General features: G+C 38.6%; 1 protein-coding gene across 1 annotated transcript in view; it reads left to right on the top strand.

The window, feature by feature from the left end:
* FBN2 (fibrillin 2) overlaps positions 1 to 14659 on the top strand; it is a 234020-nt gene that overhangs the window by 75837 nt on the left and 143524 nt on the right. Inside the window, exon 7 of the mRNA XM_019924346.3 lies at positions 5652 to 5777. Coding sequence (XP_019779905.1) covers positions 5652 to 5777 — 126 coding nt within the window. The remainder of the gene's footprint in view (positions 1 to 5651; positions 5778 to 14659) is intronic.

Genomic DNA, 14659 nt, shown 5'->3' with positions numbered 1-14659 from the left:
GGTGATGGTGGCCTCATAGAAGGAATTTGGGAGTGTTCCTCCCTCTGCTATATTTTGGAAGAGTTTGAGAAGGAGAGGTGTTATCTCTCCTCTAAATGTTTGATAGAATTCGCCTGTGAAGCCATCTGGTCCTGGGCTTTTGTTTGTTGGAAGATTTTTAATCACAGTTTCAATTTCAGTGCTTGTGATTGGTCTGTTCATATTTTCTATTTCTTCCTGATTCAGTCTTGGCAGGTTGTGCATTTTTAAGAATTTGTCCATTTCTTCCAGGTTGTCCATTTTATTAGCATAGAGTTGCTTGTAGTAATCTCTCATGATCTTTTGTATTTCTGCAGTGTCAGTTGTTACTTCTTCTGTTTCATTTCTAATTCTATTGATTTGAGTCTTCTCCCTTTTTTTCTTGATGAATCTGGCTAAAGGTTTATCCATTTTGTTTATCTTCTTAAAGAACCAGCTTTTAGTTTTATTGATCTTTGCTATTGTTTCCTTCATTTCTTTTTCATTTATTTCTGATCTGATTTTTATGATTTCTTTCCTTCTGCTAAGTTTGGGGGTTTTTTGTTCTTCTTTCTCTAATTGCTTTAGGTGCAAGGTTAGGTTGTTTATTCGAGATGTTTCCTGCTTCTTAAGGTGGGCTTGTATTGCTATAAACTTCCCTCTTAGAACTGCTTTTCCTGCATCCCATAGGTTTTGGGTCGTCGTGTCTCCGTTGTCATTTGTTTCTAGGTATTTTTTAATTTCCTCTTTGATGTCTTCAGTGATCACTTCGTTATTAAGTAGTGTATTGTTTAGCCTCCATGTGTTTGTAGTTTTTACAGATCTTTTCCTGTAATTGTTATCTAGTCTCATATCGTTCTGGTCAGAAAAGATACTTGATACGATTTCAATTTTCTTAAATTTACCAAGGCTTGATTTGTGGCCCAAGATATGATCTATCCTGGAGAATGTTCCATGAACACTTGAGAAAAATGTGTATTCTGTTGTTTTTGGATGGAGTGTCCTATAAATATCAACTAAGTCCATCTTGTTTAATGTATCATTTAAAGCTTGTGTTTCCTTATTTATTTTCATTTTGGATGATCTGTCCATTGGTGAAAGTGGGGTGTTAAAGTCCCCTACTAGGAATGTGTTACTGTCGATTTCCCCTTTTATGGCTGTTAGTATTTGCCTTATGTATTGAGGTGCTCCTATGTTGGGTGCATAAATATTTACAATTGTTATATCTTCTTCTTGGATCGATCCCTTGATCATTATGTAGTGTCCTTATTTGTGTCTTCTAATAGTCTTGATTTTAAAGTCTATTTTGTCTGATATGAGAATTGCTACTCCAGCTTTCTTTTGGTTTCCATTTGCATGGAATATCTTTTTCCATCCCCTTACTTTCAGTCTGTATGTGTCTCTAGGTCTGAAGTGGGTCTCTTGTAGACAGCATATATATGGGTCTTGTTTTTGTATCCATTCAGCCAATCTGTGTCTTTTGGTGGGAGCATTTAGTCCATTTACATTTAAGGTAAGTATCAGTATGTATGTTCCTATTCTCATTTTCTTAATTGTTTTGGGTTCGTTATTATAGGTCTTTTCCTTCTCTTGTGTTTCTTGCCTAGAGAAGTTCCTGTAGCATTTGTTGTAAAGCTGGTTTGGTGGTGCTGAACTCTCTCAGCTTTTGCTTGTCTGTAAAGGTTTTAATTTCTCCATCAAATCTGAATGAGATCCTTGCTGTGTAGAGTAATCTTGGTTGCAGGTTTTTCTCCTTCATCACTTTCAGTATGTCCTGTCACTCCCTTCTGGCTTGCAGAGTTTCTGCTGAGAGATCAGCTGTTAACCTTATGGGGATTCCCTTGTGTGTTATTTTTTGTTTTTCCTTTGCTGCTTTTAATATGCTTTCTTTGTATTTAATTTTTGACAGTTTGATTAATATGTGTCTTGGCGTATTACTCCTTGGATTTATCTTGTATGGGACTCTCTGTGCTTCCTGGACTTGATTAACTATTTCCTTTCCCATATTAGGGAAATTTTCAACTATAATCTCTTCAAATATCTTCTCAGTCCCTTTCTTTTTCTCTTCTTCTTCTGGAACCCCTATAATTTGAATGTTGGTGTGATTAGTGTTGTCCCAGAGGTCTCTGAGACTGTCCTCAGTTCTTTTCATTCTTTTTTCTTTATTCTGCTCTGCAGTAGTTATTTTCACTCTTTTATCTTCCAGGTCACTTATCCGTTCTTCTGCCTCAGTTATTCTGCTATTGATCCCATGTAGAATCTTTTTCATTTCATTTACTGTGTTGTTCATCATTGTTTGTTTCATCTTTAGTTCTTCTAGGTCCTTGTTAAATATTTCTTGCATTTTGTCCATGCTATTTCCAAGACTTTGGATCATCTTTACTATCATTATTCTGAATTCTTTTTCAGGTAGACTGCCTATTTCCTCTTCATTTGTTAGGTCTGGTGCATTTTTATCTTGCTACTTCATCTGCTGTGTGTTTTTCTGTCTTCTCATTTTGCTTATCATACTGTGTTTGGGGGTCTCTTTTTTGCAGGCTGCAGGTTCGTAGTTCCCCTTGTTTTTGATGTCTGTCTCCAGTGGCTAAGGTTGGTTCAGTGGGTTGTGTAGGCTTCCTGGTGGAGGGGACTAGTGCCTGTGTTCTGGTGGATGAGGCTGAGTCTTGTCTCTCTAGTGGGCAGGTCCACGTCTGGTGGTGTGTTTTGGGGTGTCTGTGGACTTATTTTGATTTTAGGCAGCCTCTCTGCTAATGGGTGGGGTTGTGTTCCTGTTTTGCTCGTTGTTTGGCATAAGATGTCCAGCACTGTTGCTTGCTGGTCGTTGAGTGAAGCTGGGTGCTGGTGTTGAGATGGAGATCTCTGGGAGATTTTCACCGTTTGATATTATGTGGAGCTGGGAGGTCTCTTGTGGACCAGTGTCCTGAAGTTGGCTCTCCCACTTCAGAGGCACAGCACTGACTCCTAGCTGCAGCATCAAGAGCCTTTCATCCACACGGCTCAGAATAAAAGGGAGAAAAAGTACAGAGAAAGAATTAATAGAAGTAGGAAGAAAGAAAGAAAGAAAGAAAGGAGGGAAGGAAGGAAGAAAGAAAGAAAGAAGGAAAGGAGGGAGGGAGGGAGGAAGGAAGGAAGGAGGGAAGGAAAAAAGAAAGATACAGTAAAATAAAATAAAGTATAATGAAGTTATTAAATTAAAAAATAATTATTTGGGAAAAAAAGGGACAGATAGAACCTTAGGACAAATGGTGGAAGCAAAGCTATATAGACAAAATCTCACACAGAAGCTTACACATACACACTCACAAAAAGAGGTAAAGGGGAAAAAATCATAAATCTTGCTCTCAAAGTCCACCTCCTCAATTTGGGATGATTGTTTGTCTAAAGGAGGGAAGGAAGGAAGGAAGGAAAGAAAGAAAGAAAGAAAAGAAAGAAAAAGAAAGAAAGAAAGATAGAAAGAAAGAAAGGTACAGTATAATAAAGTTATTAAAATTATTAAGAAAAAGTAAAAAAAAAAAAACGGACGGATAGAACCCTAGGACAAATGGTGGAAGCAAAGATATACAGACAAAATCTCACACAGAAGCATACACATACACACTCACAAAAAGAGGAAAAGGGGAAAAAATCATAGATCTTGCTCTTGAAGTCCACCTCCCCTTGTCTATTCATGTAATCCACAGATGCAGGGTACATCAAGTTGATTGTGGAGCTTTAATCCGCTGCTTCTGAGGCTGCTGGGAGAGATTTCCCTTTCTCTTCTTTGTTCTGACAGCTCACAGGGGCTCAGCTTTGGGTTTGGCCCCGCCTGTGCGTGTAGGTCGCTGGAGGGCGTCTGTTTTTTGCTCAGACAGGACGGGGTTAAAGGAGCCGCTGATTCGGGGGCTCTGGCGCACTCAGGCCGGGGGGGAGAGAGGGGCACGGCGTGTGTGGCAGGCCTGCGGCGGCAGAGGCCACCGTGACGTTGCACCCGCCTGAGGCCCGTCGTGCGTTCTCCGCAGGAAGTTGTCCCTGGATCCTGGGACCCTGGCAGTGGCTGGCTGCACAGGCTCCCCGGAAGAGGGGTGTGGCTAGTGACCGGTGCTCGCACACAGGCCCCTTGGTGGCGGCAGCAGCAGCCTTAGCCCCGTCTCTGGGGCCCGCGCTTTTAGCCGCGGTTCGCGCCTGTCTGTGGAGTCCGCGCGTTTAGCTGCGGCTCACACCCGTCTCTGGGGTCCACCATTTTAGCCGCGGCTCGCTCCCGTCTCTGGGGTTCGCGCTTTTAGCCGCGGCTCGCGCCCGTCTTTGGGGTTCGCGCTTTTAGCCGCAGCTCGCGCCGGTCTCTGGGGTTCGCGCTTTTAGCCGCAGCTCGCGCCCGTCTCTGGGGTCCGTGTTTTTAGCCACGGCTCGCGCCCGTCTCTGGAGTTCCTTTAAGCAGCGCTCTTAAACCCCTCTCCTCACGCACCAGGAAACAAAGAGGGAAGAAAAAGTCTCTTGCCTCTTCGGCAGCTCCAGGCCTTTTCCCGGACTCCCTCCCGGCTAGCCGTGGCGCACTAACCCCTTCAGGCTGTGGTCACGCCGCCAACCCCAGTCCTCTCCCGGAGCTCCGACCAAAGCCCGAGCCTGAGCTCGCAGCCCCGCCCGCCCCGGCGGGTGAGCAGAGAAGCCTCTTGGGCTGGTGAGTGCCGGTCGGCCCTGATTCTCTGTGCGGGAATCTCCCCACTTTGCCTTCCGTTCCCCTGTTGCTGTGCTCTCCTCCGCAGCTCCAAAGCTTCCCCCTCTGCCTCCCGCAGTCTCCACCCGCGAAGGGGCTTCCTAGCGTGTGGAAACCGTTCCTCCTTCACAGATCCCTCCCACTGGTGCAGGTGCCGTCCCTATTCTTTTGTCTCTGTTTTTTCTTTTGCCTTACCCAGGTACGTGGGGGGTTTCTTGCCTTTTGGGAGGTCTGAGGTCTTCTGCCAGCGTTCAGTAGGTGTTCTGTAGGAGTTGCTCCACGAGTAGATGTATTTCTGGTGTATCTGTGGGGAGGAAGGTGATCTCCGCGTCTTACTCTTCCGCCATCTTCCCCTCCGCCCCTCGTTTTCCTTCTTAGGATATCTTTGTCTGGCTTTGGTTTCAGGGTGATGCCAGCTCAATAAAATGGGTTGGGCAGTGTCTTCTCTTTTCTGTATGAATTTGTGTACAACTGGTATTGTTTCTTTCTTAAATGTTTGAAAGAATTTAACAGCAAAGCCACTAGACCTGAAGTTTTCTTTGGGCAAAGATTTTAAACTATGAATTAAATTACTTTAATAGATGTACGTCTAGTCATATTATCTGTTTGTTCACCTGAGGTGGTGAGAAGTTGGAGGATGCTGAGTGCCCATCACCGGGAGAGTAAGCACACTAAGTGTTCTGCAGCAAATCAAAGCAAGAGATTGGTTGCCCACATAACAATATGGATGGTTTGTAGAAACAAAATTCTAAAAGAAAAAATCAAGAAACAAAATGAGATCTTTAACATATACCATTTATATAAGTTAAAATGCATGCATACAAAGGGATCCTGACTCCTCACACCTCATTCTCTTGCGAACAAGCGAATATCTTCTGTGCATTCAAGAAATATGTATGTACAAATAGACATAGATATTGTGAAAATCAATGATATCTATATTGAAAATACTTTCTTCTTACAGACGTTGACGAATGCCAGGCTATTCCTGGGATATGCCAGGGAGGAAACTGCATCAATACAGTGGGCTCTTTTGAATGCAAATGTCCTGCTGGTCACAAGCAGAGTGAAACTACTCAGAAATGTGAAGGTAAGGGTCTCTATTTTGAGGGACATGTCTAATTGTTGACTCTGAATCCAAGAAAAACATGACTTCATTTTGAGTTTTGGAGGATTTAATCACAATTGTAATTATTTATTTTAATATGAAAGTGAAGGAATAACCTTAGAGTAGTTTTGTATTAGTTTGTGTAATTAATGGGGTTGATTTGGAAAAAGAGCCAATGATCATTTTACATTTGTTATCTCAGTTTGTTTTAGTAAGAGTCAGAGTAATCCAGCCATTTATATTTTTTCCTTAATGAAATAGTTTTCTATTTCACTTATGAAATTATATCAAACATTAAAATTGGGTACAGACTAGTTCCTAGGAACAAGGAGAGTGTTTGATTATACGTGAGAAGGCACAGCCGCCGATTGATGAGAGTGGTTGTGACATTTCCATTAATCATCCAACAATGTATTACTTCTTAGTTGAAATGGAATGAGCCTTTTCTACAGCACGTTTCATAAAAACAACATATAGAACCAAGACACAGTTTGGCGAAAGTCAGTGCCACTCTATTCGCACTTGTCTATGTTCTTTAGGAAAGGGGGCTATTGATGTAATGTAGGCGCCACCTGGAGCCCTGAATCCAGTCGTCTCTTTCCTTATTTCCTGCCCAGGCAGCCAAATCCATTTAACCAAAGCCGAGAAAAAATTATGTGATTTAATGTTTGGGATTGGTGGGGAATAGTATGATTGGAAGAAGTGGTGATTAGAATTTGAAAGCTAAGGATTTTATGAAGCCTTTACTTTGTGTCTAAGTCATATTTATTTGAATAGGTCTTAAAAGTGAGTATTATCAATTTTCTTTGGGTTATAGTGTCTCTTTATGTAAAAGATCAAGTGGTGTTTCCTTACATAAAATTATTTAGTGTAATTGGTGGCATAATATATCTGGAAAGACTATAAACTGTTGCTACACTCAGTTACAGGTTTTGAATTATAGTCAGTTTACATATAGTTTATGTAGTATCAATGCAAAAGTGTTGCCATAAGTTTAAAGCTACTCTTTGTTCTAAATAAAAATACGATAATAGCAATTACTTTTGACCAACTGTCAAAGGTAAGATTTTAATTTTTTATGTGGATTACAATGAATGTGAAATATAGAAGTACTAAAAGATTTAGTTTCAAGTGATGCCCTCCCTATTTCTATTATAGCACATTTTATATTTCTGTTCATATGGCAATGAAATTCTCCAAAGAAATCTTTTTCAGTCTGTAAGTTACTAGATCTGTTCAGAAATAAGAAAGGTAACTAGAGCTTTGAATATGTCATTAGGGGAGTGGTGGTAGCATTAACAAGGAACTGCAAAGTCACGTTAATAACTTTGAAAAATTGTGTTATTGATTTTTTTGTATGTGTATTTGTTTATTGACCATCTCACTTCAACACTTGAGTAAGATCGTTGAGGACAAAAACTCTGTCTTGGTTCATGTTATATCAAAGAGCCTGGAACAGTTCCTGATATATCGTAAGCTATATTGATTCATTGGGAACAGGCTAGATAATAAATTAAGTTCTTTTACTTGGGTTGAATATCCAAAAGAAAAGAAAATATGGGGCCAGAGTTGACATTGTTTTTGGAAAGAGGCCAGTGATCTTCATGATGGGAATTTTTCCTTCATCTGACTTTTTTTTCACTTTCTTAATAATCTTATTTTACTTTGGTTGCAATTCAAAAACCAAGAGCATGAACCTTAAGTGCAGTTTAGCATTTTTAGATTTTTGTGTCATTGTCCCTCTTTGGTCACCTGCAGGAAATGCTTTTGAGGTCAGGGACCTTCACTCTCTATTTAAGAGGAAGAACTATCTTCTGCTTGTTCATTGGGATATCTTCTTAACTAAAATCTTATCCTAAAAGGCTTGTTCTACTGGAAGTTTGAACATATATAGTTTATACTAAAATGAAAAAAAAATGGTGAAGGAGCATTCATCTCCTAATTTAATGTTTGAAACCTGTGACTCTGTATCTATCATTGAGGCCTGTTTTGTTTCACATCATTAGTCGGGTGGATTCTTTTTTCTCATGTTCAGTTATAGGCTACTGTCCGAGCAGTTAATCTGAGTCCAAAGCAGAAAGGAATATATGTTTCTCCCTCTCTGTTTGTCTGTAAAAGAATCAGTTATTTTCCCCCATCACTAAGTTAGTATCCCAGATTCAATAATACCTCTCATGTCTACAAAAGTCATATCTTATTTCTCCTGGGCCAGATTGCCTACAAAACCTTTTCCTAATTCTGTCATACAGTGGGCAAAATTATTCTTTGGTGGAATAAACTATTTATTCACATCCAGAAAGAAAGTTGTTTCAGTTATTTTCGCTTTTCAAAGATTCATTCATCTAAATGTCTGTTTAATTTAAATGAAGAAGAAAAGCAGAACATATCAATATAATGTGAAATGGTGTATCAGAAGACTGTCCACATTTTTCTTTTTTATAATAAAATATGTTATTTTGAATTTCAGTCCACTTGGATAAAGCACAAGTAGGTACCAGATGTCCTTACATGATCCCTCCTCCCAGACTATACCTTCTTTGACATTCCTTGAGCTAGTTATTCTTTCATGGCTTAAATGGAAGGCAGGAAAATAGCATCACTGTATTGGAAAGATTCCCTTCCGTGGCCCTTTACATGTCAAATAGTTGTTTGCAATTTATTCTGAAGGGTCTTCAGCTTTGCTCCATTACCACAGTATTTAGTTGTTTGGGATTTGTGACAACAAATGTATTTATTTATGCTCATGAAACTCATGAAAGTTGTTGGCACAGTATCGTTAGCTGCTGTTCCAACTCTGATAAACCGTGGAAAATAAACGTCTGTGCTAAACTGAAAGGTACTTACTTTTACTCATATTACCAAAAGTGTATTAACTTCAAAATAAATAATAAATAAATTCATTGACTATTTCTCCCAAAGAAAACTACATATTAAAGATTGAGATTCAAGTAAGGGGACTGTAAACATTGGAAAACGTTTTAGGTCATTAATTTAAAAAACACAGAACTAGCTTTTAAATCTTCTTAAGAAATTTGCAACACTGTAGTTAAAACATAAATCCCCTCTCCCGTAAATAAGAAAGCCCACGCTGTTAAACTCAAATCTACTTTCTGCTCTCATAACAAATAAGGTATTCCTCTATCACAACACTTTTTATTGTGCATTATTAGTAATTTTTTGTCTGAGTCTGCCTGCAGGTAATTTGTGCCAAAATAACATATTAATAAAAGCTAATATTTATGGAGCACTTAATTTATTCTCGACTATACTTAAACCACTTTACATGGGTTTTCTTATTAAATCATAATACAGTGCTGTGAGGTTGGTTACTATTATTAACCCACTTTACAGAAGAAGAGACTGAGGCACAGAGAGTCTGAGTGACTTTTGCAAGGTTTAATGGCTAGGAAACCATGGAGCCAGGGGTCCAACCTGCTAGATTCATTCCAGAGCTTTCACTCTCAGCAAGCTCTGTTGAGCAAGCAAAGGTGGGTGACCGGGCAGCACACACTCCAACTCATGGACTGTATTTACAGGGGGAAACTCATGGAGACAGCAGAAGCAACAGGGGTACCTGTTTGCTCATTGCATTCTGTGGTCATGCCCTGCAATCCAGCAGGGTCAGAGTTAGACCCATTTCGGTGATCCTTGTACTGGCTGTGGAGATTTTGCTATATTTTCTATTTATTAAAATGAAAGTTTATTATGTACTACTGTGCTAAAATAATCCATTCTTTATGACTTTAGAATTGAAATTGCAGGGGAAGGAGAACAACAGTAGGGAAAATTGGAACCGAACTAATTCTGTCTTTATTCACAGAAGGGAGTCAATAGCAGAGGTCTAGAGAAATTAATAGTAAAAGAGGAAGAGGTCAGGGTGTTAATACAATGAAGCTGATTATAATTTGCTTTTGGCAAAAATATAAGTATTATTTTAAAGGGTGTATGTAGTAGTTGTATTGTGAAGAAACATGTTCTTAAATCATCTTTAAACAAAAAGCTGCAAAAATCCTGGTCATCAACTGCAAATGAGCTTCATGGCCCAGTGAAATCACAGCTGATGCAGGAGTCAAAACACAGGCTGCTCCTTTGCAAATAGGTAGGTTAGGACTTTTAAAGTAGGAAACAGGTCAATCTAGCTCTACTTTATGGTGATTGCATTTGTCTATTTCAGGATTTCTTTTCTCTCTACACACACATATACACACATCTACCTACATATCTATGCTCCCTCTCTCTCTCAGTTGCACAGAATTTTATTCATCACCGTATTTGTTTCATGGCATAATCTCATTATTATTCCACACAAACCCTGCTTTCTTTTTTTCTTTGATTCCCTATCTAAAAGTGTGGAGCAATTTCAGAGGCTTCCACTTGGCCTTCCTCACTATAATAGCTCTTGCCCTACAGGCCAAGTGCTGTCTGTGCCAGTTGTGCCAACTAATAGGTGTGTTCCGACTAATTAGACATTTGAGGTCTTGGGAAGTGAATACTGGCTGGGTCCGTGCACCCAGTGGACCCACTGTGACCTGAACCTGGTCCAGAGCTTCATTCATTGCCTGGCTCTTCTGTATCCTCATACTAATGTGGGACCATGATGCCACCTCCAGGTGTCAGTGTCATTTCAGACCCTGTGTCCAAGGGTCCTCTCAATGTTTGGGTGTCATAGCCTGCTTTTTTAAGTTGCTTTAAATAATGTAATAAGTACCCATGAAACTACCAAAAATAAAAGCCAGGGCCAGGATAATAACCCGTATTGATCATGGTGCTCCCTCAACCACACTTTGTATCTGGATTCTACATTTTTCTGGCTTTTTTTAGATGGTTGTATTACACCTATAGATATTTCACTTATTATTGTTAATCATTATTTCAGTTTTTAAAATTTTACAAAAAAATTTTGATCTGTGTGGAGCTTTTATTATAATGAAATGGTTCATCTATATAGTTGCATGTTGTTCTAGTTCATTCTTTAGAATAGGATATAATATTCCATTATGTGGCTTTATCTTAGTGTGTTTATCCACTTTCTCACTGATGGGCATCGTTTTCTGGTTCTTCCTGTTGTGAATAGTGGTCAGTATACTTGCAGACACACATACGCTGATTTTCCGGAGGGATATCTACCTCTCTTTTTGATCCCTTCATTTCCCAAAGGGTGACTCATTCACATTTCCACTAGGATTGATGTCTGTGTAGGCAGCTTAGGTCACAAGGCTTAGCATGCTGAGCCTTGTTTCCACCTACTGTTGTTTGATGCCTGATTGGGGAACAAAGAGCCTGACACTCTGCAGTTAGGGTGCCTCCCCCCTCATCCCAGGCCTGTGTGCTGCCTTTCAGAGAAGCATCTGCTGAGCGATCAGTGAGCCCACTCTGGCTCACAGGGCTAGACTCCCATCTTCTAAATTACTCCTTAGGTCTTTTCCTCGAGGCTTTGAGCTCATGATACAGATTAAGAAATCATACAGGAGAAGCAAAGATACTGCAAACATTTCCATATCTTGTTAGTTTTTGTTTTGCACATGTTACAATTTATTTATATTTTCCCAAAGCATTAAGCATGACCTACTCTTTTTTTTTTTAATTGAGGTATATACTTCACTTAGAATATTAAATTAGTTTCAGGTATACAGCATAGTGATTCAATATTTTTATAGGTTATACTCCACTTAAAGTTATTGCAAAATAATGGCTATATTTCCCTGTGCTCTACAATATATCCTTGTTGCTTATCTATTTTATACATAGTAGTTTGTGTACCATACACCTATCTTGCCCCTCCCACCTTCCCTCTCTCCACTGATATTCACTGGTTTGTTTTCTATATCTGTGAGTCTGCTTCTGTTTTGCACATACATTCATTTGTTTTATTTTTTAGATTCCACATATAAGTGATAACATACAATATTTGTCTTTCTCTGACTAATTTCAGAAAGCATAATTCTCTCTAGTTCCATCCATGTTGTTGTGAATGGTAAATTTTCATTTTTTATGGCTGAGTAATATTCCATTATATCTTCTTTATCCATCGTATGTTGATGGACACTTGGGTTGTTTCCGTATCTTGGCTTTTGAAGCATCACCTCATCTGAAGCATAGCATTTTCCTGGCAACAGCCTTCAATATTCAGTCTCATTTTTGAGGTATATTAATAGAAGGGATGGAGCCTATAATAGCCCAAACGCCTCCTTGAGAACAGGATTAAATTCTGGGCAAGTCCAGCACACTGGCAAAGATTGCTAAAGCTCATTTTCCTAAGTTAACCTGATCTTAGTCCCCAGCCTCCTTCTTCCCAGTTCCCCATACCCTCTCCCCTGGAAACAAAGTTATTAATTTTATAACACAGGGACAATAATGGAAACTTTATTTAAATGGAATTACTAGCTCTGAGAATCAAAGCCTGGCTCAACTTGCCATTGCTTCCTGTGTGTGCTAAGCAAAAATGACATCCAGCAAGTTCCCTGTGTTTTCATTTCTCTCTCTCTCTTTCTCCCCGCCCCCCCATAGAAGGTAGACAGTGACTTGTAATCAAATGAATTGATAGTAAAAGTTCTTTGCACTAAGGAATCTGCTTTTCATGATGCATTTATCTTGGGAGGCAGAGCCTTGAGTGGCTTAGAAATTTTTTGCATATATATTAAGAGTTAAAATCTAAAATGGAAATCTGAAGCATTTATGCTTTCATAACCATTTGGGAAGGGCATATGGGCCAGGTTAGCAGTGGGGTTTTCAATTTTGACTTTAGAAGCCCCCCATGTGTCTCATGAATGGAAATGTCACATCCAAGAAAGTGAGGCCAGCAGGCAAGAATGATAGGAAGTCCAGAGGAGCAGCCAAACAGCAGCCTGGGGCTGACATTTGAGGCAAAATCAGCACATATCACTTTCTAGGGTATTTATCAGAAGTTGCCAGTCTAAACTCTTTCAGCTTCTTCTCACAAATGACTTCTGCTATTAAAATGCATGCATTAAGTAACTTGGGCACTACTTTGGCAATCTTAGGCAACTCACAGCAATATTTCATACTGAGTTACTGAAGTGACATCTCTCCCTTAATTTAAACCTAAATGAAATGGTTTTCATGGAAAGTTGCACACATAGTTTTCCACGAAAGCCTGAAGGAGAAAGAGTTCTTTATTTACGGCATTATGGGTAGCATCATCATTACAGACATGAAGTCTGTGAAAAATACATATTCCAAAAGAAAATTATTTAACAAAAAGATATTCTTTAGCTTGTGATCTAGGTTTTGAATCAATTAGAAAAAAAATTAGAAATATTCAGGTCATATTTTAACTTTTTTTTAAATGTGATTTTTTAAAAATCTTTATTGGAGTATAATTGCTTTACAATTTAACTTTCTTTTACAAGAAATTTATTTTTTAAAGTTTTCATTCCAAGAACAAGAGGAAAATTGTAGAGAGAAATGACAATTTAAGTTTCAAGTACAATTCAGGAAATAAATGTGGAGAGAGAGGAGAGCATAGGAGCAAATAGTACAAGATTTGGGGCCCAAATGTCAGGGTCTGTGCTTCAGCAGCATGTGGGGACTGTGTGATCTCAAGCAAATTAATGCCTTTATCTTTACAGTAGAGATAATAATGGTCTTTTCTATATAAGGTTTTTATGAGTATTATATAAGATAAAGAAAGCATTTGGCCTTTTTTAGGTCTTTGTTAAAGATGGCAGGGATATATAGCATAGACAATTTAATTATAAAAGATTCAATAAACCATGTGATTTGAGATCTTAAAAAAATAATTGTAAAAGAGTTCTAATATAACATTTCAGTTATTACTTGTAGTACAGTTTCCTATAAATAAACTCTTTTAATCTTAAACAAAACAAAACAAAATTGACCTACTGGAGCATATATTTGCCTACTCTGACCAAAGTATTAACAAACAATGAAATGGACTCAAACCCATCATCATGATGAAGGAACATGGAACTGGGGATTTAAGATTATCCATTAATTCCTGACGTCTCACCCTGTTTTTACTCCTCTAGCCCCAGTTTCACCCAAATTACAGAAATGGATATTTGAGGCCCAGGGGACTTTTATTTATTTAGCATAACACAATGGTCAGGAAATTGTATTTTAGTGGATTCAGGGAAATTTTCCCAAATGGTGGAACCAGTGTTTCCCCAGTGCCATTATGTATTTAAATCCCTTTTTAAATAAATATGAAAAAAAGCATGGTAAAGTAATTTACATGATTCTTGCAGTTCACTTTCTGCTGAAGATCACTGGAAAAATTGAGAGCCTGCAAAAAACCGTTCTCAGAGTTGCAAAAGTAGGTGTGTGTTAGTGATAGAAAAATCTATTCTACCCTGGAATGAAAGGATCAGGTGAACATTTTGAACTTTGACATTAGAAAAAAAAAGATATAAACTCAAATATGCTCCCTCATTTATTCATTTTACTAAGTCATTGCTGTTTTATAGAAGAAATGTAAAGGCAATAATGCAGGCCAAAATAAACAAAATAAAATGCTGGTTTTACAATATTCTCGATATGTAAATTTAGCTTCTACTGAAAGAGAGAGAGAGAGAGAGAGAAAGGCTATCTCACAAATTACCATGGCTCAGTGCCTGAAGGAAATTAGTCTACTCTAAAGAAATGTCTTGTGTAGTCAGGTAAAAATGTAACAAAATTTGAAATATAATACCTTGATCCATGACTGCATTTTTTACAAGTGTTGTCAGTTACTGACCTTGTGTATACTACATTCACCACCTAGGCATGGAAAAATGTATGAAGGACTGGTGAAAATTTTTAGGAGCTGCTAATTAATTTTAGAGCTTCCATTTTAGTCAAGATATAAATAAACAAAGCTGTGATAATGCTTAAGCTGTGTTTCT

Source organism: Tursiops truncatus, chromosome 3, assembly GCF_011762595.2.
Source record: "Tursiops truncatus isolate mTurTru1 chromosome 3, mTurTru1.mat.Y, whole genome shotgun sequence".
Taxonomy (NCBI): domain Eukaryota; kingdom Metazoa; phylum Chordata; class Mammalia; order Artiodactyla; family Delphinidae; genus Tursiops; species Tursiops truncatus.
Note: the sequence above shows the minus strand (reverse complement) of the source record. Positions and strands in the feature narration are given on the sequence as shown.